Consider the following 25,327-nt stretch of genomic DNA (forward strand, 5'->3'; position numbering starts at 1 on the left):
ACACGAGACGTGGGCGTGTCATGCTAACGACACTCGATAGGTCCCACAGATAAATAGCCGGGGTCACCCCGGTCATAGTTCAAAATCGCCGCGGGCAAAGTGAATATCTGAATTTTTAATAAACGTAAATAAAAATTCATGACGCTTCCCGTTAATGGCTTCGCTATCGACTACCGATACAGTGATTAAACGTTTTGAATAATGTTTTTGTGATTAATAGATATTTAATTTATAAGTTCTGAGGGTATCAGAACACGTTTAGAATCGTCCGATAACAATTCACAAATTATTTTTCTAGTAGTGCCAAAAGCAAGCGAGTGCACTGCATACCGCGCTACTTTGCAAGACCCGGGAATTGAACTTACGACCCGTTGTTCAGCCGCCTTCAAGACCTCTGACCCGGCCTGGCCTTCATTAATCAAATCTACATAATTATCACATCTAATTCATATTGTCCCAGTTTGTAAATTCGCGACTTTGAAACCAGACATTGTATGTTAATATTTTATTCAAAATACAGATAACATAGGTACATTTAATAAAACCGCACGGGTTATTTCCACATTAGCTAGTCAGTTCGCGTTTTTATGACACACGAGACCTTTATGAATGATGTTAATTAGAGAACGTAAAGTTTACTCAGAAACTAAGGAATAACGGATTAAGAAAATTACGTGATTTGTGTTATTAACATGGGATCCGTATTTCTGACACATCTCTGAGTATTCGACATACTTAGTCTAGGACCGGAACCAAAACTACTTGAATATTTACAAAGCCTCTTCAACAGAATTCTTCTAGAAAATCTTTTCTCAGCGCTAGTTCAAGACATAAACCTCATACAGCCAGCATAAAGACGAGGAGACCTCACGTCAGATTCATACAAACTTGCAAATTTTATACGAGTTCTTCAAGTATTTTAATCCGCGTAGAATCCGACACAGCTGTTCAACTGGGAGATTATAATATTCTACAAGTTTATAAAAACCTTTTTTTTTGTAATAATAAGCTTTTATATAATTATATTGAAAGATAAATAAATGCACTACCAGCTTTTTATTAATCCAGTTTCTCAGGTGTCAGCCATCACTCCCGGTTATCGGAAGGCGGTTGTCAGAAGCAATCAGAGCAATCCGTTAGGACCTGTAGACCATTAGCTTATTGCAAAACCGGCTTCACCTTATACTCAAGTTGAATGCCATAACATTAAAATCAAGAAACACCTTTAACATCAATTGGATACTGCGGAAACCCTAATCCAAAATTATCGTGATCAACGTCTTATGTCTGGCCTAATAAAGTTTGTTCCACTTTACAATTCCCCATGGATACAAGTCCCGAACTATGAAGTATAACATTCTTGTCACACCTCCAAGCCACGTTCAATTAACGCATTAAAGTAGGCGTTAATATTATATTCGATCAGCATCCACACCCTTTTCAATAGAAGCCTGTGATTGGCCGAAATATGCTCATCACTATGACTGGCATTGATAATGAATTCTTTGCTTACATGATAATTCAAGTAACACCTTAGGTGACGTTAGTACTACCTTTGTTAAATTTAATAATTGTATCAATGTGTTACACGTGGATGTCTCACATTATTAAGGTGAGCAAACATTCGCCAATTCATTGATAGATCAAATTCAAGATGTGACTACAATGGTGGCTGGCATACGAGCGCTACCTATATTTTTCATCCGTATTTATATTTCCCATAAAGGGATTTTCTCCACCAAGTCAAAGAAAAGCATTTGATTCGTTTCAAATATTACTTAGTAAACTTACTTTACGAAAGATATGGAGAAAAGAATTAAAAGTTTCTTATATAGTTACATCATTCGTTAGTCGTTCCTACGAAACAGGCATGAAATTGAGGAAAAATATTAAGAGGACGAATTGGAATTTTTGGCGCCAAGGATCTCAATTTTTCTCAGTAAATACAAAACGGATCAAAATACAACTTGGTTACCTGAAAGTTCATGATATAAACTTTATTTTGTTAGACGTAGAAACATGATTAGGTAACTTTTATAACAGAGTAAAATATATCAAACATACCTCTTTTTAAAAAGAGATTCACATATTATGGGCAAACGGGACCGATTTAAGCCTCTTAACTTTTTTAGTAGTTGAGTATATACATACTCTTTAAAATTGTAGAAGGAATTTTTATCAAATTATCACTAAATAATAAAATTACAAAACCATTTTGTCGCTTACGACTTTTAGTTATAAGCTAGCGCGCGTATTGTTATCCTCGCCCCGCTCAGACGCTCTGACCCCTTTTGGCGCCTTAGATGCGCGTGCCGGTTATGGAATTATTGTTGACCAATTCGTCGCCTTAAATCGATTCGCTGAATACAAACTAGGATCAATTAGTTACATTGGATTATGTGGCCCTTGCCATATCTAATATGATTAATTAATATCAAAAGTCAGTGCTTATGTACGTACATACTATTGTATTGTATAGCGGGTATCGGTCTGTGGTCTGTCACCACAAGCCACAATCATAGCAGTTAATTACAGGATATACCAACATGTAGTATTATGGGCCGTTTACTGTTACCGTGGCAACCCTTACTATTGATGACATGGGAAGTAGACCAGCTTGGTTGACAAATATAATATTACGGTATTTAACATTCATATTTGAAAACAAATAGGAACTTACTCATACTAAAAAGTTTTGACACTAAAATTGAGTCCTGTATTGGGTTATAGGGTACGGGCGTACTGTCCTAGCTAGATAATGATACTTTAAATTAATGAGAAGAAAATCCGGCAATCAAGAAGACTGAAAGATGAACGCTATCTTGTCGTATTTGATTAAAGACTGGGACAATGAAGATAAACTATTCAAAGATTGTAGACGACTGACGTCATTATTTTGTATGCGTCGTCCCCAAATACACTGAAGCAAGCATGACGTCATTTAAAAACAAAAAGTGACCCTAACTTCTGAATAGGCTAAGTAGGTTAGAAGTGACAACTATAGGAGCTATTATGCTCGCGCCGAATCCTCCGAGATTAGTAATACAGTTCTTTTATACACATGTAGTATCGCATAGATGTCACCACTCGTACACTAAAGTTCAGAGAAATTTAGATTTTAATGTAGGTAGATTGATAAAGTAAAAAAGAAATCATTTTGCGGGTAGGCGGTGTTCAGTTTTGCTCTCGCATTTTGTCGTAGCTCATTCGCATTTTAGTGCTCCACCACTCAACACTATTAGCGGCTCCGCATTGAGTTAAAATACGTATATAATTATGCCAAAACGCAAAAGTTCTCGGTCGCGTGAAGAGGATATAAATCACTACAAAAAGAAAATAAAACGGTTAGAACGAAAAATCCGCGAACGACAATCCAGTGAAAGTGCTTCAATAAGTGCATCGGAACCAGAACATGTGGTTTTGCTTGAAGAGGAATATGGAGCAGGTACTTACCTTTTTACATAACAAAAGTGTTGTTTATTTTGTAATTATAACCTCTACGTATTTACGTACGACAATAACATGCAACCTGAACAGTCATTGGGGCTGTTCGACGCATTAAACTACGGTTGGCGTTCCTTCCATTGGGGATTGTAACCTAACCCTAAAAAACATTTACGGACTATTGAGCCCGCTATATTTTCTTAGTAAGTTATCGAACTTACCCACTAAAATTATCATATCTATGATAATTTTCAGACACACCTGCATTACGGCCCGATGATTGGCTATTAGATTGGCCCGAAGGTGAAGTCGTTCCTGAAAACTCAAGCAACGTTCCTGAACCGGAGCCAGGCCCTAGCACCGCCCCGGAGGTACCTCCTCAGGAACATACCACCGCTAGTGACCCAAATACTGCAGAGTTGGACTCGGAGATTTTGGAAATTCTGGGCGATGATCCTAGCAATACCAATACATACGGTCCGGAAATACGAACTGAGCTCGCAAATCGTTTACTACATGTAACGAAGCAGGGTCTCGGTAAGGAACAACGTAAAAATCTTGTCTCTAAATACCTATTGCCAAAAAATTGTGCTCAAATGGATGCACCTAAATTAAACTTGGAGATCAAGGCGGCTATTCTTGATGCCGCTGCTAAACGCGACAAGGGCATTGAAATCAAACAAAAACAAATGTCTAGTGCAATAGCCTGTTTATCCGAAATTATCAATTCACAACTAAATACCGCATCAAAAAATAACGAATTGTTACAAAAGTTAATGGACGTAAGCCGAATTCTCTGTGACCTGCAGCACGCAGATTCCATAACAAGGCGTAATTTCATCTTATTCGCCCTTAAAAACGATATGAAAGAACACCTGAAGAACACTCAGATTGATACATTTCTTTTTGGTGAAAACTTACCGGATACGTTAAAATCCGCCAAGGCGGTTAATAAATCAGGAATTGAACTGAAAGCAGATTCAGACAATAAACCGGCAAATAGAAAGGGAACAGCTACAAGGCCTTTAAACCGCAAAGCTCCCCCCCAGTCGCGCAGGCCGCCTGCGGGGACGGGGCTGCCGGCGCCGAGGAGCCGCGAGCCTGCAGCGTCGCGAGCTCCGTACCCCCCTCTGCCGCCGCCGACACATCAGCGGCCGCCGCACGCGCACTCATCGAGAACGTCATCACGACCTCACCCCCGCCGCCGCTATTAGATGATGCAGTTAAGTATGCCGGCCGTTTATCCCTATTCTATGACCAATGGGCTACTATTACTAATGATCGTACCATACTTTCATGGATTCGAGGTTACAAAATTCAATTCACTTCACCTGTTGTTCAATATAATCTCCCTTCTAAGCCAAATTATACGGATACCGAAAAAATTTTTTTTGTAGAAGCAATTAATGATCTTCTTAAAATAGGCGCCATTTCTGAATGTCTCCCATGTGATAACCAATTTATATCGAGTATTTTCCTAGTCCCAAAACCAAATGGCAAGAAACGATTTATTTTAAATTTAAAAAATCTAAATAAGTTTATAAAGACTGAACATTTTAAATTAGAAGATCTAAGAACAGCGTTAAAAATTGTATCACATAACTGCGAAATGGTAACAATTGACCTAAAGGATGCATACTTTTTAATTAATATACACGAAGATTCTAGAAGATACCTGAGATTCTGCTACGAGGATAAAATGTTCGAATTTAATGTCTTGCCATTCGGACTCAGTACAGCCCCATATATCTTCACAAAAATATCCAAACCTATAGCTAAATTATTAAGAACTGCGGGTTTCCTGTCCACTGTATATTTAGACGATTGGTTATTATTTGGATACTCCCGCCAGGAGTGTTTAAATAATATGGAGTTCACAAAAAACCTATTAACGTCACTTGGTTTCATTATTAATGACAGCAAAAGTGTTTTGTGCCCTTCAACAAAATGTAAATTTCTGGGTATGATTATAGACTCTTCAAAATTCGAGGTTAGTCTACCACAAGATAAAAGGTCACGAATGAAGTCTCAACTTGAGACGTTTTCAAAATTAAATCATTGTAGAATTAGGGCGTTCGCTCAGCTACTAGGGTCTTTGGTGTCTTGTTGTCCAGCCATTGAGTATGGATGGCTACATACTAAAGAAATGGAGAGGTGTAAATACCTTAACTTGAAAGATCATGATGATTATAATCGTTTTATGAATTTACCCGAATCACTCCAACCAGATTTTAACTGGTGGCTTAATAAAATAGAACATTCTGTCCATAGGATAAAAACTGATGTCTATCAAGTTGAGATATTTTCTGACGCCTCAACGACGGGGTGGGGGGCGGCTTGCGGAGGAAGATCTGCGAGCGGCCAGTGGTCAATGACGGAACGAGAACTCCATATTAATTATTTAGAATTGCTCGCCGCATTCATAGCCCTTAAAATATTTGCAAAAGATTTTTTTGATTGTCAAATACTACTACGTGTTGACAATTCAACGGCAGTAGCATATATAAATAAAATGGGGGGTATACAATACCCACACCTTACACAAATAACTCGCGATATCTGGAACTGGTGCGAGAGGAAAAATCTATTCATTTTTGCTTCATACATTAAGTCAAGTGACAACAATATTGCAGATTACGAATCACGAAGAACCCACCCGGACATTGAATGGGAGTTGTCCGACTGGGCCTTTGAAACACTCACCTGTACTTTGGGTCATCCGAATATTGATTTGTTTGCGAGTCGCATTAACAATAAGTGCGACACATACATATCATGGCACCGCGATCCTGACGCCTTTGCCACAGATTCTTTTACAGTTTCTTGGTCAAATTATTTTTTCTATGCTTTTCCGCCATTCTCGGTCATATTAAAGACACTAAGAAAAATAATTACCGACAAAGCACGAGGTATCATGGTTGTGCCACTCTGGCCCACTCAACCATGGTACCCTATGTTTAGATCCTTACTCATATCAGAAACTGTAACATTTCCACCTAAAAGCAACGCTTTATTATCTCATTCCAGCTCCCGCCGGATACACGACTCGATTACCCTGGTGGCAGGAACATTATCCGGAATGCATTTTCAAGGAGAAGCATACCCAAATCATCACTTGACATAATGCTAGCATCACTGGCACCTAATTCCATGAAGCAGTATGAAGTGTATTTTAAAAAATGGTGGGTTTTTTGTAGCAACAACTCTGTAGATATTTACAATGCATCTGTACCCACAGTAATTTATTTCTTAACTCAAGTCTTTAATGATGGTGGCCAGTATAGGACCCTTAATTCATGCCGATCAGCCCTATCGTTGATCCTAGGTCCAGTTGTATCCAATGATGATAGGTTAAAAAGGTTTCTTAAAGGGGTATTTCGATTAAAACCTCCAAAACCCAAATATGATGTTACCTGGGATACCAACCTGGTTTTAGATAAATTAAGTTCATGGCACCCTAATGAAGAATTAACTTTAGATAAACTTACATATAAAACTATTACATTATTAGCTATTTCGACGGCACAAAGAGCCCAAACTCTTTCCAAAATAAAACTCAGCAATGTTCAAAAGTCCTCACAAAGTATAATTATTAAAATCCCCGACTTCATTAAGACCTCTAGACCAGGTTGTCATCAACCAGTCATTAACTTACCCTTCTTTTCAGAAAAAATATCAATTTGTCCGGCTTCAGCCTTACTGTGCTATATAGAACGCACCTCAACATTAAGAACATCAGATGATGTATTCATAGGATTTAGAAAACCTCATAAGGTTGTAGGTACACAAACGCTTAGTCGCTGGATAAAGCACACACTCAGCGAGTGCGGGGTCGACACCAGCGTGTTTAGTGCACACAGCACGAGACACGCTGCGTCGTCGCGTGCGCATTCACTCGGCGTAAGCTTAGATGTGATCCGCAAAACAGCAGGCTGGAGTAGGAACTCCATGACCTTCGCAAAATTCTATCATAGGTCTGTCATAAAAGACAATAATGATAATACTCTAGCGGAAGCAATTATAAATCAAACCAAGTAAAGACTTTAGTAGTAGTTAGATACTCACCTATTTAGTGAATAATATTTAATTCTATAATACCAATTAAAAAATGTACCTCTAACACAGCCAACTGTGATAGTTACTATAATAATAATTGTTTTTCAGTTAGGCATATTAGATAATGTATCTAGTTTAAGTTGGTGATTTTCTTTTTATCAACTCTGTTAAGAATCGTTGATTACCTAATTCATTAAGTATAAGTATATTATTATTTTTTTGTTACTGTGTAAACTGCTCATATAAAAATAAAGCCATATCAGTTTAACATTGACACAGATTTTCATTGATGATATTCCCGCCCTAGACATACTCTCAAGATCTACATGTGTATAAAAGAACTGTATTACTAATCTCGGAGGATTCGGCGCGAGCATAATTAATGATTAAACGAACTTACCTGTACGTGAAGTTCTATCATAATTATGCGAGCGCCGAATCCGAAGAGATTAGTAATCCCACCCCCCCAATGATACCTATCATAACCCTTTACTATACCGGATTCCGGAAATACATCAATGAATTACAGGATTTCTTACTCTAAACTATATGAGCTACGACAAAATGCGAGAGCAAAACTGAACACCGCCTACCCGCAAAATGATTTCTTTTTTACTTTATCAATCTACCTACATTAAAATCTAAATTTCTCTGAACTTTAGTGTACGAGTGGTGACATCTATGCGATACTACATGTGTATAAAAGAACTGTATTACTAATCTCTTCGGATTCGGCGCTCGCATAATTATGATAGAACTTCACGTACAGGTAAGTTCGTTTAATCATTAATTATGTATGCAAGGCATTTGATAGTGTGCGGCAGTTGGCAGCAGATCTCGGCCGCGGCTAAGATAATGAGCTAAACAAACGCCCATTCGCTGACGATACTATGTATCTGGGCGTGTCGTCACGATACACATGCGTTACATACTGACTGTGATCATACTGATTAGCTGCAGCAAGGACTAAGCTACCCATTGGGCAGAGGCAGTATACACCTAGTTCGAATTATTGCAGACAGACGAAAACACAAACTAATTTAAACATCGTATCAGAAAAAGTAAGGTACGAACCAAGTTAGATAAATAAGAAGGATTTATCCAGTTTTAATAATCTCAAGTTGACCCAATTACGTAATCCAAATAATAAGGAAGACATAGCTTATTAGTACAGGAACCCCATTGGAAGCAAATCCCCAAAGGACCTTTTCGAATTTAACATTAGAATGAGCAATGCCTATGTGTGGGTGCAGCGAACGATGATTATACGGGGTCAAGAAGGTTTGACTTGTTATCTCCGAGTGTGTTTAAGCCGAGCGACAGAGGGGACCAAGTAGTGGGTAAGGTCGCGAACAAAAATTATTATAATTTTGAATTATTCATACAACCGACGACTGGACTTTGATTTTATTAAAAAAATCGATGAAAGGAAATTGCATTATTTTTTGGCAACCCTAACCGACACAAATACAATTCCTCTTACTGGAAAGCAACCTTGACTCACATCAAGTACCGCAAGCCATTAGAACATAAAACACGATCAAAGACTTAGCTGAACAAGCACTCCTTAGCGAACCTCTGATCTGACAAAGCAAACACGTTTGAAACCTAATGACGACAATGTCGCGAGTCGTGATGCATGGTCGCAAGCGCACACGACTGCCACAGATGGTTCCTTGCAGATAACGTGCCGACCCTACATGGTATGACCATGTGCGAATTTTGAACGCATTGAATCAACTGGGAGACACGAACTGTAACCGAAACTCAGCTTTGAAGCAAGGACTACATTCAATTTGGGGATAGACGAGAAAGGCAAAAGTGGAGACTACTGCTTTACCGATTTGCTATCCTCTTTCCATCTAGCCATTGAGGTGCGAGCATTGATAGCCACGCTTACTAAAGCGCTTGACAATCTCAGCTTTTTTTCGAAGGCTTGTCGGTTGCAACCGGTTTTTATGAAAGCCACACAACGTTGCACAAGCACGCGTGCCCGCAGCCACAATGCAGAGCCGTGCGTGCCCAACTGTACAATTCAAAGTAAAGCGAGCACGATTCAGACAGATGGCCCCACCGCCAGATAAGATATAGCGATACAACTAACAATATTACACTGATAAGGCACCCATCAAAATTACACACAAAACATATAGCGATGAAATCATAATATTCCGCGAAAACGCATTCTGTACAAATACTGGCATAGTGTATCCAGAGTTTTGTCGGTTTCGCCATTTGAAGCAACTACATGAGCAATAAGCAGCTTACATGGATCAAATTCTATTAGTCCACCACAACAAAACGTCTGGTATTTATGTGCGGACACCACTTCAAAAACCGATGAAAAAAACTACAAAATACAGTATCAGAGCACTACGTTGATATTTTACCAGCAAAAAATATTTGACTGATCCGATCTTCTAAATCCGATTAACGTTTTAGGATTAAACCTGCATGCTCAGATCTCTGTTCCATATAAGCTCAATACGTTGAGCACTTTGTGAAGCAGATTTTAGAATTCATAGTGTCGATGGATGGCGTATAGGGACAATGGAAATAGAAAGGCATGATGGCTAGTACAGATGACGAATCTACTAGAACTGGCGGGCCCCGATAAAAGATCTAAAATAAAACAGGCAATATTTACATGCAAGTAAATATAACATTGACATTTAAGCATTATCCAAGGGATAAAAAGCATAATAAATGTCGACTACATTAAGTGGTAACCCAATATAAATATGACACACATGCATACGTTATTGGTGTAAGTGAACGCAACCTATTGTCCTAAACAGATGTGTGGATGTGTGCGCGCATCGTAACGAACCTATATGATCGACTGTCAGTGTTACTGACGTCACGCGATAAACTATGCATTCTTTGGGTAAGTGCATGGAAAATTGCAAAAAACAATGTATTATGGGCTATTTCGTATTTTCCTCTGCGGTTCAACATTAACTGCACTACCTTAATATTGCAATGAGAATGTCATTCTAAAATTTTTCTCTCTGGCCTTAATATTCTTAAGGAATATTTTGGTTAGCCATTTCATAGCCATTTTGAAGAATCCTGCAATAAAGGCCTACACTTGTCAAGTGAGCAATTTAGGAATTCCGATTGTTATCATTAGTATATTCCACTACTTCATTACAAACTATTTTGATATGGGTTCAAGTGAACACTTGATTATGTAAATTGTTTAATGCGACACTTAAGTATCCACTTCACATTGAAGTAAATTATTGCATATTTCTGGCGACGCTCAACACTAGAAGCATTTCTCTACAAACAAATGGTAAAATGATAATATTTTACAAGAAACGCAAAATATTATCATGCTATACCTACAGTGAATGTCATTACTGTTCTATAGTTTTACTAGGTTTCTATCAATAGTTTTCATAGCATTTCCCAACTAAGTTGGAATCACAGACAATACAAGCGATGATTAATGATTAAACGAACTTACCTGTAAGTGAAGTTCTATCTTAATTATACGAAGAGCTTTGTCCGAGGGATTAGCATTAGGTATACTTGTAGTAACACATACGGTGTCGCCTATTCGCACTGATTTTTGAGGTAGATCGATTTTTTTTTTTTTTTTTTTTTGTGGGTATCCTTAACTCACCCATCTTGCTCGAGCGCAGCACTCGTCATTTAGTTCGGAGCATCAACCCTGTCGATCGATACACGTAATACAAATGTTGATATTTGCATGACCAGGGGATAGGCCCGGTGGACCGGGAGGGTGGGATGCTAATCCCTCGGACAAAGCTCTTCGTATAATTAAGATAGAACTTCACTTACAGGTAAGTTCGTTTAATCATTAATTATACTCGAGCTTTGTCCTCAGGATTAGCATTAGGTATACTTGTAGATGTTGAGACTTAATGAAAATATCAACACATTAGGAATAATGCAAATTTATTTAAATACTTATTTAAGTATTTAGAAATGAGCATACATAAGTATCATTAATATGAACAACAAAGGCACCATACTTTTGGTATAAATCAAATTATAAAGTACGTGATTAGTTTTATAACGCAATTAATGATTAATTACGATCAATAATTTATACTTATTTGGGTACAAATAATCATACAAGCATCATTAACAAGAAAATTATGTTAAGTGAACAAAATGGTACTATACTATGGTAAAAAATAAAGTGGTTAGTTTTACAAACTTATTAATTATTTCAATATTAATGAATAAGTCCTAATCAGACAAGACACTATTAGCAAAGGAGTTTTGATTCTCCTGTTGCTCTATAACTATATGTCTGTTATAGAAACGCCAAAAGGTATTGGAGCTGCCACTCCAACCAGCTGTCTTCCTAATCAAGTCCAAACTGATACCCATTTTATGAGCTTTAGAGGTGGCTGCGTGTCTAGTACTGTGTGCAGTAAACACAGAAGTATCTATACCACAGCTGTAAAGAATATTTTTTATCCACCTACTCAGAGTTTGTGATGTAACAGCCTTATGAGGCTTTTTAAGACTAATAAATAAGTGAACTTCACTGCCACGTAGTGGGTTCGTCATCAGCAGGTAAGAATTTAGTGTAGTAGCTGGACATATGGCTGGTTTATCTCTAAAAAATGGTAGGATGAGAGTAGGTTGAGTAGCCCCGTCACGAGAAGTTTTTATTAGGTCGGGAATTTTTATTTGAATTTCATTTGAAAGAACTTCTATGTTATTGATGTTTATTTTGGAAATAGTCTGGACTCTGTGTGCGGTAATTAAGGCAAGGAGCGTTGCAAGTTTTTTAGATAATTTTTCTAGGTTTAGATTTTTATTGGGATACCAGGACGTTAAATAGTTAAGAACTAGGGAGACATCCCAAGTAGTATTGTACTTGGGCAGAGGAGGTCTTAATCGGTAAATTCCTTTTAAGAACCGTTTTATCCGGTGATCGTTCCCTAGGTCTAGATCGGAAATTAAAGAGAGAGCGGACCTACAGCTATTTAAAGTTCCATATTGAGCACCAGATTCGTATTGCTGAGTAAGGAAATGTATGACTGTTGGAACAGAAGTTACGTATAAGTCAGTATGATTTGATTTACAAAACAAAAACCATTTTTTAAGACAGGTGTCGTACTGTTTTATGGAATTGTCTGATAGCGAGGCCATCATAATAGGAATTGAGTTTGTAGGTACACTTTTTCTCAGGAGCGACGTCCGGATAATATTCCGGCAACCAGGGTAATCTTCTGATGAACATCTCGGTTGCTGGAATGGGAAATGATTATGTTATCACTGGGTTTAAAGATTAGAGTGTTAGACACTAGTAATTTTTTAAACAAGGGAAACCATGCCTGTGTAGGCCAATGGGGAACTACAATAATGCCCTCTGCATGGTCGTTTTCAATTTTTCTAAGTGTTTTTAATATTATGGAAAAAGGTGGAAATCCGTAAAAATAGAAACTGTTCCAAGAAATAGTAAATGCATCTACTTCATAGGCGTCGGGGTCCCGATGCCAGGATATGTATTTTATACATTTTTTGTTTAACCTACTGGCGAAAATATCTATCTCGGGGATACCGAATTGTTTTGTTATGCGCATAAAGGCGTGATCAGACAGCTCCCATTCGATGTCTGGATGAACGCGACGAGACTCGGCATCCGCGATAGTATTATCCGTGGAGCTTATATATGAAGCAAAAAGTATTATTTTTCTACTTTCACACCACTGCCAAATATGTTTTGTAACGTCAGTTAGGTGAGGAAACTGAATACCACCCATACGATTAATATATGATATGGCGGTGGTATTATCGATTCGTAATAAAATTTGGCAGTTATAACAAAATTTTGCAAAAATTTTTAGTCCAAAAAAGGCAGCGAGGATTTCTAGATAATTGATATGTCGCGAGCGTTCGCTGTCAGACCACATACCACTAGCCCGTTCCTCCCCACAGGCTGCCCCCCACCCCGTTGTTGAGGCATCACTGTAGATAACCAAACAAAACCTGTTTTGTTTGATTTTGTTTACAGAGTTATTAATTGCTCGTGACCACCAATCTAGATCCGGCAGTATAGACGGGGGTATAGACATGTATTTATCGTAATTGTTATCATCTTTTATGTTAAGGTATTTACAGCGTTCGAGTTCCTTAGTGTAAAGCCAGCCGTATTCGACGGCAGGGCAGGCAGAGGTAAGTAAACCCACGAGGCGAGCAAATTCTCTTACTTTACAGCGTGTAAGTATTTTAAATTTTTCTATTTCTTTTTTGATTTTTTGAATTTTTTCGTTAGGCAAGGAAACGTGTAAGTTCTCAGTGTCAATTATAAATCCCAGGAATTTACAGTTTGTTTTAGGGTACAATGCACTTTTTTCTTTGTTGATAATAAAACCCAAAGATTGTAAAAAACCTATTGTGTAAGAGACTTGACTCGCGCATGACTCATACGTATTTGATATTAGTAAAATATCATCTAGGTAGATAGTAGATAGGAAGCCACACGACCGAAGTAAACTAATAACCGGTTTCATTACTTTAGTGAACACAAACGGAGCAGTATTGAGGCCGAAAGGCAAGACATTAAATTGGAACAGTTTTCCATCGAATTCAAATCTAAGGTATTTTTTATGATCGCCATGTATAGGGATCAAAAAATAAGCGTCTTTAAGGTCAATAGTGCTCATAAAATAACCTTTGTTTATAAGATTTATAGCTGTACGTAGATCTTCAAGCTTAAAATGTTTTGTTGAAATAAATTTATTTAGAGATTTAAGATTTAGAATAAATCTCGTCCTTCCGTTAGGCTTTGGTACTAGAAACGTAGGTGATACGAATTGACCATCACAGGGATCGCATTCTTCGATTGCACCGATCAATAAAAGCTCTTTTATTGAATGATTCATTTGTACTTTCTCAAGCGAAGTAAGTATTTTTACCATAGGTGGTGAGTGTTGTATTACAGGTTGTGAGAAGGGAATGCGATAACCTGTGACCCAAGACAGTATAGTCTTATCATTAGTGATGAGGGACCATTGGTTAAGATAATTAGATAGTCGTCCGGCGTACATTACCGTGTCTAGCGGCGGCCGCGGCTCGTTGCTGGACGCGATGACTGTTTCGAGGAGGGCTCGTGCCGATTCCTGGGTGCAGGTTCCTTTCGCCTCTGGGTTCCCTTCGACCTGTGGCTCTGGGGAGGGGCTCGCCAGTTTAAATGATGTTTCTGTACGTTTGGGTTTGTCACTTTTTTAGCAGGCTGTTTGGGAGGTGCAGGTTTCATGTCGCCTCCTGTTTTGTTTATAGCTTTTGCAGCTTTAAGCGTATCTGCTAGCTGAGCACTAAAAAGGAAATTATCAATTTTTGTCGCCTGAAGCTGATCTTTAAGTTCTTTTTTCATGACGAAGAGTATAAAGTTCCTCCTCACAAGCGAATCAGAGTTTTGGCTATCGCATAATATTTTTTGTGCATCCATTAAAAGCCTAATAAGTTCTGTGGATGAGGCAGTCTGTTCAGATGATATAAGCAAGGTGAGAGCTTGCGCAATACAGGTTATAGCGGATGCGATTTGCTTTTGTTTGTTTTCAATACCCTTGTCCCTTTTGTGGACAGTTTCGGGGATGGCAACTTTTACTTCTGGATTCAGTAAGGGTGCATCGATCAAGGTGCAGTTAGCGGGAACCAGGTATTTATCCAAAAGTTCCTTCCGGGCTTCCTTAGACAGACCTGAAGTAGCCACGTGCTGGAGACGTACGGCCAAGTCAGGTTGGATGTCGTTTCCATAGACTCTTTTCTGGGAGGGGTCCTCACCAAGCAGCTGCATAATCTCATCGTTAATTTGAGGTGTCACCTGCGAGTCTGGTGGTGCAGGCTCTGTCCCTGTGACATAGATGTTCGCGTCAACTGTCGCTGGGGCTGGCGGCGATTCCACAGTATCGGCCACGGCGGGACCCGGCGGAGGCGGTGGCGGCGGCACGGCGGGTGACGGCGGGGTGGTGCGCTGCGGCGGCGGGTATGGCGGAGCGACGTGAGGAGCGGCACTTGTTGACGGTTCAGGTTCGATCGCCGGTGCACCTAAGATTGACGTGATTCATGATTACATGTTTGTCCATATATCTACGTCATATGGGTTAAGTGACAGTCCCTAAGACTGCCCGCAGAACCCTCACAAGGTGAGTAGGTAGGCGTAAAGTGACAGTCCCAAAGACTGCCCGCATTACTTGAGCTATGTATGTAGCAGAGTGACATTCCCATAGAATGCCCGCAACACCACATTATATAGCATAAGGTAAATATTTTAAAGTGACAGTCCCAAAGACTGCCCGCATTACTTGAGCTATGTATGTAGTAGAGTGACATTCCCATAGAATGCCCGCAACACCACATTTTATAGCATAAGGCGAATATTGTGAAGTGACAGCCCCAAAGACTGCCCGCAACACTATTTCTTACACCTGAACTATGTATTTGGTAAAGTGATAACCCCACAGGTTAACCGCAGTACCATTTAAAATAAGCACATGTTAGGTAGGTGTACGTACTAACCTTCAATACAAAACAGGTCCTGGTAAGCGTGAGGGCGCGCGGCGGGGCTGCGGCCCGATCCCGCGGAGCTATCACTCGACGAGCACGAGGTGCATGACGACGATGACGACGTGGAGGACAGGCGGTGGCGTGTCACGTGTTGTCGATCTTTCCGAGCGCGCAACAATTTTTCTAACGACTTAACTTTTTTTGCTAACGACTCATAGTCGTGCTCGGTACGAGAACGAGAACGTTTTCCCATTTTTATGTGCGAAGCGGCGGAGCACTGAAATGTGAATGACGAGTGCTGCGCTCGAGCAAGATGGGTGAGTTAAGGATACCCACAAAAAAAAAAAAAAAAAAATCGATCTACCTCAAAAATCAGTGCGAATAGGCGACACCGTATGTGTTACTACAAGTATACCTAATGCTAATCCTGAGGACAAAGCTCGAGTATAATTCAAGTTAAACAAGTACATATTTATTAATTCATAAGATCTCTCTTAAATATGACCAAGATGTGTTATATTTAATCAATAATGTCTCAAGTCTGTTCAAAGCTAATATTCACATGAAAACATAAGCAAGCAAGTACATAAGAGCGCTTATCTCGTACGACTTGGCCTATAACCTGACATTTCACAACGGCCGGCCGTATCGTACATAATAGAATTAATTCATAAATCAAGCTAGTAACCGCATGAATGGCGGTCAACATACTCTCAATGAATTGCATTGGAACTGGTTACTTGGAGTAACACTCGCCGTCGGGCTACGAAGCACTGCATGATGCTTCACTTTCGCTGTTTAGACCGTACACCTGCCACTAAGGGGTATTGGGTTGCCCGGGTAACTGGGTTGAGGAGGTCAGGCAGGGCAGTCGCTCCTTGTAAAGCACTAGTACTCAGCTACATCCGGTTAGACTGGAAGCCGACCCCAACATAGTTTGGGAAAAAGGCTCGGAGGATGACCTGCCACTAAGTGCAGTGCCGTTTAGGAACAATGTCAGCTTTGCTATAACAAACATGCTTACATACTTCTGTGTTTATTCCTGATGCAACAATTTAGGAATTGATGCCCAGAACATGTCTTACAATACAAAACAAACATTGCTGTTTGACTTGGCCAGTAAAATAACTCCTCGTCAGCTTTGAGGCAATTTTCTTTTGGAATTTAAATGGAGAAAAAACCATAGTGTATCACAGCATCGGTGTGCAGCTAAACCGCGGATGTAATGGCCCCGCCGCACGAAGGATTTCGTTCGCTAATCCGTCAGTGTCAGGCGGTTGATGAATCGGCCCATTCTCTGTATTACACCCGATATAACTATAAGATATATGGCGTATTAGATCGAGGATGCTGTGAAAGGTAAGCCAATGCCCTATTCAGAAGGTGGGTATTCCACCCACTATTAACTGGCACTCCTTGGAGTATTTTCCAAGTCACGGGGTATTACAGTAGTCAGGAAGCCTACCCGCTTTTATCAGTCAAGAGTAATTCGAGCAGACATTTTTGCCTAAATAAAAAAGCCCACCATGATAATATTTCAAAGTTAATGGAGCAAACAAAAATGGAAAGCGAGGCTTTTACACAGGGTTCATGACCTTTTCAAAGCATTAAGCCATAAGTACCTTCATCAAGGCGTTTATTTTTGAATACTTCTTTAATACAGTTTTTGGTATACCCTAACATATGTAGGTAGGAATTATGGAATTGACAAAAATAGACGTATTATGCGTAGATACGATTAAGCCCACAAAAGATCAGGCAACACGGCACGAGAACATATTTTAAGCAAAAATATAAAGTGAACGCGTGGGCAGATCTGTATTCCATGAGAGATAAGCAGGTACTTAGATTATCTAAGTACATATGGCAAATTGAAACCTCGGTAGCTTGGCGGGCGAGATATTTCCAAACGAGTTTGATCGATCGACAGAGCTCCAATGCGAGAAAATATGATCAGTTTTAGATGTAAATGTGGGAAGGGGACCAGAATTCTATCACGCTTCAACGAAATATGTTGATCCAATAAGGCTTAGAATAGGCTCGGTGAAAAAATATTGAATTCAACTTAGACTACTTTTGTACCTAATACAAACATTGAAACTTGTGCCTAAAGGTGTTCTAAGCTTGGATTTCTTCATAGCTATTTCTAAGGCATCAAGTAATAAAGATTCTTCAAACATCTTAATACGATCGCAATTTTCAACTGCTGGTAGCCATCAAAGTTTTTTCTATCGCCTAGTACTGAGCAAAAAATCTCGGACATTTAAGTAATTAGTTGATTTAAGTGGGCGTCTACGGAATTCGTTGGCTTTTATTTTATGTGCGGGATTAAAAGACCTGCAAAAAATAGTAGTAATGGTAGCTGTTAGAAAAAAGATTAGTAAGAACTTTGACACCTAATTTGCTGTAATTTACAACATGGGCTTAATACCGTACCTACATCAGCGTAGAGCCAAGAAGCGTGTATATTGGCTTCCGATTTAACTGACTAGTTGTGATTTACAACTTTATTATGGGTTCATAATAACATGAGGGGCAAGCCTTCAGCTTCTTTAAAAGGCTGCTATTGTTATCAACAGTAAAAATCCCACTAAAGCTTTCGAAAAAGCTCTCATTAAAGGTACTCACGGCCTTTTACGGGCTCAGTACCGTTGCCTTACGGCGAATAGTACAGATAAATTGTCGAAATACTGAATTAATTAATACAATCAACACAAATACGGGTTTAATTAAAGCTACATAACCGAAATGCAAATTATATTTTCGCAATGTTTACTGTAATAATAAAGCTATTTAAATGTTTCAAGCGTAAATCTGTCATTTCGAATTATTTAGCCATTGTGAACACATTAATATACTGCGATCACTGACTTCCAAACCCAAAAATATGTAAATCGTACTGTACCTATTACTGATAAATAATTTCTATGGTTTCTGTTTTCGTGAATAATTTCTTTGCATTTATACACCCAAAGCTTTAGACATCAAAAACCTAAGCTGGGAGCACATTGGATGGCTCCCACCCACCCCTGTTCGATGAATAGCGATAATAAGCCAGGTGCAAACCGCAGTAATATTTTAGCCGTATTTTTAATGTCATAATGGCAGGCAGGTATTTGAATGCCTATAATGATGATTGAAGACCCTTTGACGGGGATATTTAATGAAATTCTCTTTAAGAACGTAAAGGGGGGTAGCTTTAGCTAATAATTGCTCTTGAGTTTATCATATGCGTTTATCATGTGAATTAAGGATTAATCGAAGAACTACGAAGTAATACTGCTGTTGTTGTTCTTGCACCCGTTGTTCCGATGTGTTAAGAAAAACTTAAGTCATAGAAGGGATGTAGGATGAGAGAAGTATGGAATGAGATCTGTAAAGCATAATCAGGATTTGTAAATCTTGAGAAATCAAAATGTCTTGACTAAAAGTAGGCTTCTCACTGAGACTGAGGCAAAGCTTTTACTACGACAGAACCATATGAAGAGCTACAACGTGTACAGAAAAAGCACGCTAAAAGAAATATGATTAGGTATGTATAAAGAAATTTCTAGTCATTACTGTCATACATAACACTCACAAAATGCCTACAAATGATATTATTCAAACAACAACATTTAAAACAATTCAATATATGATTCACACGAAAATGTAATGGCAATTGAATATTTTCGATGAGTCAATGAGAACACCTACAATCGTACATACTTACACGTGCTGTTATTTTGTCACAGCGAATTCCGCACACATTATAATTGAAAGGTAAATGAGGGCTGTAGTGTCAATGACATTTGGTGCTATGTGGTTCCCTAAGACAGTCCACCCCTTAATTTTTTCGCGAATGACTTTAAAAGTAATATTTTTCGTAATTTTATTGTATGTATGTTACAGAAACTCAAGAGTTGTGTAAGCTCTAGGTTTTATCCTAATGTATAAATCGAAAACATGACCACCGATGTACCAATTGATGCCACTCGATTCCGTTTCATAGTTTTTGTGGAAATAACAAACATCCAACGCTGTTAACAATTACTGAATCAAATTGAAACATTAAAACAGTACATTGGTTTCTATATCGACGTTTTAAAAAGAAGACTCGCTAAGTTTTCGAGTACCGTCCGGCACTCAAAGTAACAAACGAGGAAGAAAATACTTGGAAGAACGATAAAATCGCTACGAAAGCATGGTCTCTAGGGTTACGGAGGGCAGACAGCGCCCACTTATAAAGCCAGTAGCTCGCCATAACATGATGGATGGAGGAACCGGTCCCATGCGTGCTAATGATCACACGACCAGTTCTTTTAAAAGGAGCGTACCCTGGCTGGAATGGCACAACGGTAGGGTGAAGTGTCAACGAACTTTGCACCAAATTATCTGCTACATTTACGTTGTTTTTTGCCGATAAAATTGGAATCGGCAACTCCGTTAAATGGGTATGTGGCTACAGTTCGGAGAGAATGACATCAGAAAGAATGACCGCCCTAACTGCGAAGTTTCAGTCCGCCAGTAACGACCTACGATATATTTTAAATTGCTTGGAGAATCTACGACGAAATAGTGACGGGTTTAACTGCGTATAAAACGGGGTTTCTTCTCAAGGAATTTTTTATACATCGCAAAAATGCCTTTTATTTTTTCCTTTCTGCGAAGTTGCAAAGCACACTCAGCAGTGTTTCTGTAGAATCAAAAGAAACGATTCAAAACGTGTCATCACGCAAACATCGAAATGTTTACGCCTGCTCATGTACTAGTGGTGTTTGTTTTTCATATCGTAATTTAAATAATTTATTGTTTGGAAACATTATAATCACCTCGCTTGATATGTTAAAACATTAGTTGTTACGTGTTAAATGCATTATGTTCGTGTTCGGTCATGGTACTTGTATCCGAGCGATGCGTCCGTTGCGGCTATCGCGCTAGTGTTTTTTTAAAGCTATTTAAAATCCGCATACCATTTTCCTTGACCTTTCTTTAACCAAGAATATACTTCTTCGCCCATCGCATCTCGTCCGCAGCTATCGGATATATGGTAAAACGTGACCAGCAGCAAACTGCTATGAACATTTTGGAGCATACCGACGCATTATAGAGTTCTTAATATCGTTTAATGCAGTCAGCAATCGCACTATCAAACTTTATTAGGCATGAAAGCTGGAATTTTCGCTTCAGTATCGAAGGTCTATCGAGTATTTCGTACACGATTCCTAATACAGCCTTCCCACGGTGCATGTTTTTACGGATGCAGCATGATCATTTCACAAGCGAATTTACACCGGTTTGCTAACATCATAAAGATTCTAACAGCAGGACGTCGCTCGTTAAATGGCATGTCCTCACGGACCTCAGATTTTGAACCATCATGAGGCGTGAGAAACCACCTTTAGATTGAATAAGTGTACGATGGAATCTCAAAACAAACGAATAGGACACGATACCTTTCTTTGTGAGCGAAGGAACAACTTTTTTCATCAGCAGACAGTTATTAGATTCGCGAATAATTTATAACATAAAGCTAGCTTCCTCTGGCGTTAACAGTTCTTAGTATTTATTCATACAACAACGTCTATGTATGTATAGTTTACAGCCACATAAAGTCACGAGTCACGTTGTTAAACAATAAAATATTAAAAATATTGTCCGTGCATGACATAATGATAGATGATCGATTCGATACGTTGTGCATAAATAATGTTATTATTTGCAGTTTCTTAATGCTTATTAGGATAACGATTTACTCTTGGGATGCCCCTATGACGAGATTAATGCATACGATTAATATTTATGACGCGTTTCTTTCGTCATGGTTGTCAAAAAAGTTGACGAAGTGTTGTTGAGACCTGAATTTTGAGAATAAGATTGACATGGCCTTTGGCGTCGGGTTGTTCAAGTTTTTCCTTGTAGAACTTTACAGGACCGTGTAGGAAAGGGGTTCATAGTTCTCCTAAACTTTTACGTATGTGGCACCTTGGAGATAGTAGTTAAATAATGATCTACAAGGCTGAATTGCGCAGGCTTTATTCCCGCAACGAATAAATGGATTGTGCTGTCTTTAAAAACAACATGATGAAAAAAACGGATTGGCGCAAAAAAGGTCTCTTTAACTTTAAGGCAGAAAATGCATGGTTAGTCCTACATATGTCTTACTACAGAGCTATAATAATAGTCTCACAGTGACAACATGCCAGTACACTATCCTAGCCATATAATTTCACTACAGAATACACATCAAACAATGAGGAAGAGCTTACAACATAATACTTGTTAACAACATGTTGCGTTAACACAAGCAACAATGACTGAAGGGAAGTTGTTCCTGGACACAATCTGCCGTGAACAAATACCATTGTGTCAGGAAATAATAAGTAAATACTTGTTCTTACTTACTAAAGTAGACATTACACATGAATTGCTATTAAAAACGGGACAGCACAACTACACCAATAATATGATGTCTAGCATTGATTGACAATAGAAATTAACAAATGCCTATATTAATAAATCTGTAGCTAGTAGATTGTTTTTGATGAAGGATCCGTAAGGGTCAGGTTACAATTGGTGTAGGTTTTTAACTTGAGAGGGATTATCTATGGTTCAGCAATGGACATAGGAATTGGTGAAGAATGGTTGTTTTGCATCTTTTGTAAGTTTGATACCTGATTTAGAGTTTGAGTGTGCCGGTATTGGATTCACTTTACTAGGAATAACTTTTGTTATCAATGCTTATCATTATTGGTGAGAACAAAGTGCTTAAGACATTTTGCTCCTGTAGGGTCAGACTTAAGGGACAAGATTTCTTTTGAGTGTGACGTGCTGAATTAAAAATCAGGGGGTATACAAACAGTGATAAAACTTATATATTATACATATTACTGTGTATTTATACTTTTATTGTACTACTTTAAATAGCCATGCAACAGCTACTTTACAGACCATTACAAATATTGAACGATAGGTCAACAAAAGCAAGATAAATCAAACTTAATAGTTATTTATGTGAAGTTTGGCATTGCACATACATATTAAGTATGTATTATATGAAGTTTTTATGCAGAAACTAGGCAGAGGTTAAAAGGTCAATGGCTATAACAAAATGTGAGGCTTAAATGACTAATTAACTGACTCTTGATCTTGCTAATAAGTTTGTGAAATTCCCAGACGAGATACAAAGAAAAAAAAATATTTTAAGCAGTTTCTGGATTGTTATACTAGTTGAGGGGGCTATCCACAAGTTTTCTATGGAAACAAAAGTTTTTAAGAGAAAGATGTATGCATATTAGCAAAATAAAATGATTAGAACAGAAAGTAAACAAAAACTTATTGTTCTTTAACATAACAATACCTACAGAGAAAGCCTAAAACAAAGGACTAATGTGTGGCCCAGTTACTTGTTTGTTTGCCCCTCATTATCTCCTAACTAAAATGATGTATTATCATTAAGTTTTTAAGTAATATAAGCTTGTTTTGTCATGCTACACGTTGTAAAAATAAAGAAAACAATCATAAAACATGAAATCATCGCGCGTTCGTTACCAGCCCGCTGTGGGGCGACAAAATAATTGTTTTTGCATGTACATGTATAATCGACAAGACGATAACGACGTTTGGTAATGTGGTAAACATTTCAAATGCACACAGGCGGCCTGCTGCGACCAATCATTACTAAAACATCTGACATGACTAACAAATGTAAAAACATACATTTGCATGATTGTCGGTTTTAACGGTAAAATAACAGGGTTTTGAAGGAAAATAAGGCGTTATTGGCGTGAGAACCTAACAGCTGTGGCAGGCGCAGCACCGGCGAGCCGCCGGTTCGCTCGACAGCCACGCCACTGAAAACCCTATATAGGCAAATAGGTTACAACACTGACGAATTTTTTCAACCCACTTAAACTTGCTGATTCTACACTATATTAACATAAAAAAGAATACACTTACGTGATAACACAGATATCATCCAACAACAAGCGTCATAGCGATCCAAAAACTTGTATCACTGCATAAATAATCACAATTCAACAAGGAACATTTTGTACCATCCAACGTAAGATTACACAAACTACTTTAAAACATTAATAACTCATAATATATTGCACAAAAACTTCCTTCAGGCACATACACAAAACAATGATAATATTTTTATCGTTATTATCACAAATATAAACGAAATATCACAAACGGATATCACTTTTCTACTTGTCCTTGCGTTCACATAAATTGGCAGCCATCTTGCGTTCGTATGAGCAGGGATAAATGTTGCCAACGTAAAACATAATTTTCCCAGGTTAAAGTAAATATATATTTTTTATCATTATGTTTTTAATTGTCCAGTTTGACAATAGCTTTGTACGCGAGGTAGCTAATCTATAATCCCTTTTGAAGAAATGTATAAAATTATATTAAGAATAAAATGTCTCTGATCAGTGAACAAAAATATAAAATTATAACAAAACATAAGTAATGAATTTCAGTCAAGGCAAGATAGCAAAACAATAATTTCATTTGTATGCAATGAAGTCTCCTTACTATTGGTAAGGATGCATGATTAATACATTTAAAGTACTTCAATCTTCGCAAATTTTGTATTTATGGCCACACTAAATTGCCACAAACAAACATATTTTTATTTTGTTTGGATTTTGGTAACTCAGTGTACAGCCAACGACAATACATCCAATAACAATATACTGTTAAGTAAATAAATTGTATACAATTTTATCACATACTGATTACAATGGTGAAATATAATAAAATATGTCTAAATCATATTTTAACCTAGGAGTTCCAAAATCTACAGTTAATTATTCGATATGGCAACATAATGAATGACGCTTGCTCACAATTTTTTTTTTATGTATCTGGTAACCACGATGGCCAAGAGATGGCGCAATTTGTATCTGAAGCTCAAATTAATTAATGTACCAATAGAGAAAAGTGTATTTACCAAGAAGCATCAACTGGAGTGCTATCGCATCATAGTTACGCAAATAAAAACTCGTATAAGGAGAAACAAGATGTTACTAAAGATGTTACTGTAATGCGATGTTCTATTCTATTCTATTTTTATTTATGGCAATCCATGTCGATGCAAACGTCGACGATTCTGCCAATGACAAGTGGAATGAGAAGCAAGTCGTGCTTGTGATTGATAAAGAATAAAATTAAATTGATCTTGAAGACAAACTTGTGTAACTTAACGTGTTAGTAGGACGGCACTGAAACAAACAGAAATACATTTACATATATAAATAATAACAATATGTTATATAGTAACATAAAACGAATAATATATATACCACAACTATACAAACAGTGGTCTAAATAAATA

The 25,327-nt window shown here is 38.1% G+C and overlaps 2 protein-coding genes across 6 annotated transcripts in view; both read right to left on the reverse strand.

The window, feature by feature from the left end:
* Window positions 1-24,241, reverse strand: part of LOC124641387 — a 141,236-nt gene extending 116,995 nt beyond the window's left edge. For all 4 annotated transcript variants that reach the window (XM_047179460.1, XM_047179458.1, XM_047179459.1 and 1 more), the window contains exon 1: window positions 23,938-24,241. The gene's annotated coding sequence lies outside the window, so the exon portion shown is untranslated. The remainder of the gene's footprint in view (window positions 1-23,937) is intronic.
* Window positions 12,601-16,448, reverse strand: LOC124641388 (formin-E-like). 2 transcript variants are annotated; one of them, XM_047179462.1, is made up of 3 exons: window positions 16,012-16,448; window positions 14,544-15,540; window positions 12,601-12,738 (listed from the first exon to the last, which is right to left on the reverse strand). In XM_047179462.1, the coding sequence occupies exons 1-2, from the start codon at window positions 16,250-16,252 to the stop codon at window positions 14,549-14,551; spliced, it is 1,233 nt and encodes a 410-aa protein (XP_047035418.1). In that variant the 5' UTR covers window positions 16,253-16,448; the 3' UTR covers window positions 12,601-12,738; window positions 14,544-14,548. The 2 variants fall into 2 exon arrangements, with proteins under 2 accessions (XP_047035418.1, XP_047035417.1); XM_047179461.1 differs by lacking the exon at window positions 12,601-12,738 and having other exon boundaries at window positions 14,424-15,540.
* Window positions 24,242-25,327: the final 1,086 nt, after the last annotated feature.

This window comes from Helicoverpa zea, chromosome 22, assembly GCF_022581195.2.
Source record: "Helicoverpa zea isolate HzStark_Cry1AcR chromosome 22, ilHelZeax1.1, whole genome shotgun sequence".
NCBI lineage: Eukaryota > Metazoa > Arthropoda > Insecta > Lepidoptera > Noctuidae > Helicoverpa > Helicoverpa zea.